Here is a 6,618-nt window from a genome sequence, read left to right on the forward strand (position 1 = left end):
AGACCTGCTGAGCTTTTCCAGCAACTTCTGTTTTTGTTCCTGATCAGCATCCGCAATTCATTCGGTTTTTATTTCATATTCTATGAGATCTACCTGGCCCTGGTTCCAATCACTATAGAATTGAAAGGATACAGCAGGTTCTGTCACACTAATGTCAGATGATATACCATATACCTTAATCCTGCAGTGTTCTTGGATCTTTAAGATGCTGGAGTAGCAATGTACTCCAGGACACACTGGGAGATGTCCTACCATAGCACCCCTGGATTCACTGTCTTTATGACTGTTCTCCAGCAATGGTGCAAGCACTATGACACACTGATAGTCAATATTTTCCCTCTCTCTATCCTAGGATGTCCTGGTGAAGCAGCTTAGCACTGACCCTCCCTCCTCTGATCCTGGTCGGAGTCTGGTTCCTGTCTAACAGTGAGAAACAAACAGTCTTACTATAAATCACCACCAGCTTCTCCTCCAGCCCACTGTGCTCCACCCGACAGGAATACTCGGCCTGATCCTCCGGATCAAACTCTATCCATTTCCGGATCTGGTAGGTCTTGTCATAATTGGGTAAGATCCCAGTGGACAGGGTCTCATCGATCAACACTCCATCCCTCCACAGAGTCACCTCGATGGCTTGAGGGTAAAATCCAGTGACGAGACAGGACAGCTGGTTAGAATCACCCAGACGGGTAAAGGACACAATGGGGGCAACTGAGGGAGAGAGAAACAGGAGTCAGTGCACGAACATCGAGACAAAAAGGAACCTTGAGGTACAGAGTCCCAGGCACCACATCCTTCACTGACTCTCAAACCACCCATACTCACTGTCTCTCACTTCCCTGCATCCCATCTTATTTCTTCCCCAACTCATACTCCGATTCTTACTGAGTCTCATTCCCCCTCACTCAACAACTCTCAATCAAACACTCCCCCACCCCCACCCCCCTCAACTCACCGACTCTCAGTTCCCTCTGTCCGTAATCCAGGTATTTCCTCAGCCACTGGACACATTCCTTCTCCAGGAAATACTTCCACTCCTGGTTGCCCACCACAGACTGGTCCCACCTGTTTTTGATGCTTTCCGCCCAGGGCACTGGTGTCACCCACACCATGTGATCCTTATCGAAGCTGATTAAATCTTGTCCGTCCCATCCAAATTGATTGAACCCCCTCACAGTCCCATCATTCCTCAGGTCACAGCCAGTCACCATCTGGTATGTGTGGATCCCTGTCAATCACAAACACAAGTTTCCACTTAGAGACAGTCATCCCTGTCAATCAGTCTCAGTCTCAGGGTGAGAACCCGACCATCAGACTCACACCCACAGCCAGCCTCTGGATTCCAGATCCAGATCTGCACCTGGCTCCTCCCCATTCCCACCCAGACTCCCTGAAAGCACAGGAAGGTGTCATGCTGAAGTAAAGTGAGCACTCACCCTACGTCTGGTTGGTCCGTGACATAAGTATTGGAACATAGCGCTTGAAATGGTTCTCCAACCCCTTAGCGAGGGATAGTTTCCGCTGCCAGAACTGAGGCCCCTCAAGCTCCACCATCCACTGTTTCCGGGGGATCAACACTTTCCAATCGCTGTCGTACTTAACAAACTGAACCCCGTCCACATAACCAACAATCACAAACTCTGGGAAACCAGGAACTGATGACACAGCAGTGTGGAAATACCGGACAGAGTGAGTGGCTGAAACACACAGAAAAATCAGGACATGAATCCCTAAACACCAATCACAAAACTCCAACTGAATGCTATCTCTTTACACTCTACACCATCTCTTTCACCACTTTCAGGCTGGGACGCAGAAACCCACTCGTTTTGCCATTCAATGGTAGTACCAACCCACCCCTACATCCTGGGTGTTACCATTGACCAGAAACTGAACTGGATTAGCCAAATAAAAGTTCTGTGCTTCTGTTGGCTGTTTGCATCAGGAGACCTTTTCGTTATTTAATCTCCCCTCCCTTCACCCTATCACAGATCTTCTCCTTTGATCTTCATGTCTCCTCCTCCTCTCTCCTTTGTCTTAAAAGCCCTTACACCTCAGTTTCCCTTCAGCATTGATGAAATATTTCTCCCCACGATGCTGCCTGATCTGCTGCATATATCCAGCTATTTTGTTGTGGTCTCTTTTCCCACACTATCCAATCTTGCCTGCTGCTAGACCTGAACTGAATTCAGAAAATAAACTCAAAACAAACAATTTCATTCAGCTCCACCATCTTCATAGCAATGTCACACATAATGGAACAGCTAAAATGTGTTTATATTTCTTATTCACGGGATGTGGGCATCATTGTATAGGGTGGCATTTTCTCACATCCCCAACTGTCTGAGAACGTGGTGGTGGGACACCATTTTGAACCACTTCGGTCTGTGTAGTGTAGTTACAAACACAGTGCTGGTCCCAGCTAAAAATGTCAATTAATTGCCTTTAATTCCAAAGCTTTTCTTAATTCTGGGAAACCAGACGAATAATGTAAATCTTTTACTGGAATATTTGCAAACATTTTATTCCAGTTTTGACGCTAACCAGACCCACCCACTGATTTATGCTCTTTCTACTTCTCAAGTCATCGTGGTGCAACATTTTCAGCGGAGGTACCCAAAATGAGTCGGTCAGATTCTCGACTGGCTGAAATTTTGAAGTGCTCACTGCCTGTATACTATGTAGTGCAAATGTTACCTTCTGCATATGCGTCCCAGCCTGAAAGTGGTGAAAGAGGTGAATGGGATCCTGGGCTTTATAAACACAGGTGTTTCCAAATAGGTTTGAACTGAATTTCCATCAGAGTTATAATCTCTGTTTTCTCAGAAGAGAATTTTCAACCCTCGATTAAAGCCTCCGCAGAAGCATATGAAGAATTGGTCTAAGCCTCAATGTCAATAAGACACAAATTCTGTACCAACCTGTTTGAGATGAACTTCTAATCTACCCCTCTATTAAGATCAATGGATGAATCCTCCCAAATGCGGAACATTTCCCCACCTGGGAAGCTACATCTCATCTAAGAATGATATCAGTGCCGAGATTTAACATCACATCCAATCTGTGAGCGCCGCCTTCCGATTCCTAAGGTTGGGAGACTTCAATGACCATGATATCTGTGTGGATGCCAAGATCCTTTTATCAAAAGCAATCATCCATCCAACTCTTTCCCATCACTCCGAAACTCGGACTATATACAGATTCCATCTCAAGACCCTTAAGAAACTGATGGATAGAAAGGGGGCAAGAGAGAAGGGGAAGTGGCATTTTTGATTAGGAATAATAATATGGTCATACTTAGGGAGGATATTCCTGATATTCCAGGCCATTGTGTTAAGGGCTCAGAGGAGAGGAATTTATTGAATGTGTACAAGAAAATTTTCTGATTCAGTATGTGGACGTACCGACTACAGAAGAAGCAAAAACTTGACCTACTCTTGGGAAATAAGGCACGGCAGGGGACTAAGATGTCAGTGGGGGAGCACTTTGAGGCCAGTGATCAGAATTCTGTTGGTCTTAAAATAGTGATGGAACAGGACAGACCGAATCTAAAAGTTAAAGTTCTAAATTGCAGGAAGGCTGATTTTGATGGTATTAGGCAAGAGTTTACAAAAGTTGATTTCGGGTGGATGTTTGCAGGTAAAGGGATGGCTGGAAAATGGGAAGCCTTCAAAATGAGACAATGAGAGTCCAGAGACACTTTGTTTCTGTTAGGGTAAAGTGCAAGGTTGGTAGGTGTAGGGAATGCTGGATGAATAGAGAAATTGTGGTCTTGGTCACGAAAAAGAAAGAAGCATAAGTCAGGTATAGACAGCAGGGATCGAGTGAATCCTTACAGGAGTATAAAGGCAATAGGAGGATACTTAAGAAGGAAATCAGGAGGGCAAAACGAGGACATGAGACAGCTTTGGCAAATAGGGTGAAGCAGAATCCAAAGAGATTCTACAAGTACATTAAGGACTAAAGGGTAACTAGGGAGAGAATACAGTCCCTTAAATATCAGCAAGGCCACCTACATGTGGAGCTGCAGGAGATGGGGGAGATTCTAAACAAGTATTTTGCATCAGTATTTACTGTGGAGAAGGATATGGAAGATATAGAACATGGAACATAAATAGCGACATCTTGGAAAATGTCCATATTACAGGGGAGGTGGTGCTGTGTGTCTTAAAATGCACAAAGTTGGATTTATCCCCTGGACCAGATCAGGCATAGCCTAGGACTTTGTGAGAAGCGAGGGAAGTGATTACTGGGCCCGTTGCTGAGATATTTGTATCATGGATAGCCAGAGGTAAAGTGCCAGAAGACTGGAGGTTGGCTAACGTGGTGTCACTATTTAGGAAAGGTGGTAAGAAAAAGCCAGGAAACTATAGACCGGTGAGCCTGACATTGGGGTGGGAAAGTTGTTTGGAGGGAATCCGGAGGGACAGGATTTATATGTATTTGGAAAGGCAAGGAATTTTTAGGGATAGTCAACATGGCTTTGTGCGTGGGAAATCCTGTCTGACTAACCTGATTGAGTTTTTTGAAGAAGTAACAAAGAGGATTGATGAGGGCAGAGCGGTAGACATGATTTATATGGACTTCAGTAAGGCGTTTGACAAGGTTTGTCATGGTAAACTGGTTAGCAAGGTTAGATCACATGGAATACGTGGACAACTAGCCATTTGGATACAGAACTGGCTTGAAAGTAGTGGTGGAGGGTTGCTTTTCAGATTAGAGGCCTATAACCAGTGGTGTGCCACAAGGATCAATACAAAAGCTGGGTCCACTGTTTTTTGTCATTTATATAAATGATTCAATGTGAACGTAGGAGGTATGAATAGTAAGCTTGCAGATGACACCAAAATTGGAGATGTAGTGGATAGCGAAGAATGTTACCTCAGACTGCAATGGGACCTTGATCAGATGGGCCGATGGGCCAAGGAGTGGCAGATGGAGTTTGATCTAGATAAATGTGAGATGCTACAGTCTGGTCAGACAAATCAGGGCAGGACTTACACAATTAATGGTAAGGTCGTGGGGAGTGTTGCTGAATGAGATTTTGGAGTGCAAGTTTGTAGTAACTTGAAAGTGGAGTCGCAGGCAGATAGCATAGTGAAGAAGGCATTTTGTATGCTTGCCTTTATTGGTCAGTGCATTGAGTACAGGAGTTAGGAGGTCATGTTGCATCTGTACAGGATATTGATTAGGCAACAGTTGGAATACTGTGTGTAATTCTGGTCTCCAGCTTTAGAAAGGATGTTGTGAAACTTGAAAGGGTTCAGAAAAGATTTACGAGGATGTTGCCAGAATTGGAGGGTTTGAGCTATATGGGGAGGCTGAGTATACTGGAGCAATTTTCCTTGGACTGTCAGAGGATGAGGTGTTGACTTTATAGAGGTTTATAAAATCATGAGGTGCATGGTTAGCTTAAATAGACAAGGTCTAATCCCTAGGGTGGGCGAGTCCAAAACTAGAGGGCAAAGGTTAAAGGTGAGTTCCAACTGCTAACGCAAATCACCGTCACCCAACTCAAGGATGGCACTCAAAACGAGAGGAGGACAAAGGAAGCGTTTCAAAAACTCCCTCAGGGCTTCATTCAAGAAATGCAACATGAATACCAGTCCATGTGAGACATTCATTCAGAAGAAAATGATTTTGGAGGAAATTCCTGTTTGAAGGGTTACAATTCTTTGAGAATACCTGCTGGCAAGTGGAAGTATGGAAAAGGAACCAGGAAAGGAATGCCAACAATTTCAAGGCCAAAGGACCAATTCCACCTCCCAAATGGTTTTTCGGAGATGGAACTCTAGGATTGGGATCATCAGCCACATAAGGACCCACAGAACCCATGACCAGTGCCATGGAGTGTCCTAGGCAGACAATCATACTCATTAGTGAGGGGTCACCAACGACATCCGGATTGCTTTTACAAGCTTCTTACCAGAGACCCCAATTTCTGACAGATATAACTTAAATTCCTAAACATATTCCAAAAACAATGAATGATGAACCAGATTTTCCCAAGATACAAAAGGAACAGGTTCAAGGGGATAAATACTCTCTTCCAATTCTTATGGCCTTTCTTTCATTCATTCAAGGGATGCGGGTATAGGTCAGCCCTTATTGTCCATCTTTAATTGCGCAGAGGGCAATTATAAGCAATGCCCATTCCAGTGAGTCTGGAGTCACAGGTAGGAATGACCAGGAATAGACAGCAGACTTCCTTCCCTAAAAGAACATTACTGAATTAGATAGATATTTATGACATTTTTCTTCTACATTCTTCACACCTAACTTCCTGCCCCCGCTCTCCAATTAAATATCGCTGTCTTTCTATTCCACCACATTCCCCTGATCTCAGTCTGACACTCCTCCCTGAATCACCATTACACACTTACTGCAGGTTACAGTCCAGCAAATCTCTGACTCTCAAGTGCAGACACTCAACCAGTAATATAGTTCAGTCATCATTCTAGATTGCTCCAAAAAGCAACAAGACAATAGTTTGTCAGAATTCTTTTCCAATAACGCATTCTTTCTCTCTCAGCAAGTTGTGCCCCGTACTGACACTGTCCCCGTCAGTCTGTGAGCTGTATCCCGTACTGACACTGTCCCCGTCAGTCTGTGAGCTGT

The 6,618-nt window shown here is 44.4% G+C and overlaps 1 protein-coding gene across 1 annotated transcript in view; it reads right to left on the reverse strand.

Annotated features, from left to right (window-relative positions):
- Positions 1 to 6,618, reverse strand: part of LOC109919518 (H-2 class I histocompatibility antigen, Q9 alpha chain-like) — a 19,283-nt gene that overhangs the window by 7,068 nt on the left and 5,597 nt on the right. The window contains 3 exon segments of the mRNA XM_048616721.1: positions 448 to 711; positions 956 to 1,228; positions 1,437 to 1,697. Of these exon segments, the coding sequence (XP_048472678.1) occupies positions 448 to 711; positions 956 to 1,228; positions 1,437 to 1,697 (798 nt within the window).

The sequence above is a fragment of the Rhincodon typus genome, chromosome 35 (genome assembly GCF_021869965.1).
Source record: "Rhincodon typus isolate 14 chromosome 35, sRhiTyp1.1, whole genome shotgun sequence".
In the NCBI taxonomy this organism is placed as follows: domain Eukaryota; kingdom Metazoa; phylum Chordata; class Chondrichthyes; order Orectolobiformes; family Rhincodontidae; genus Rhincodon; species Rhincodon typus.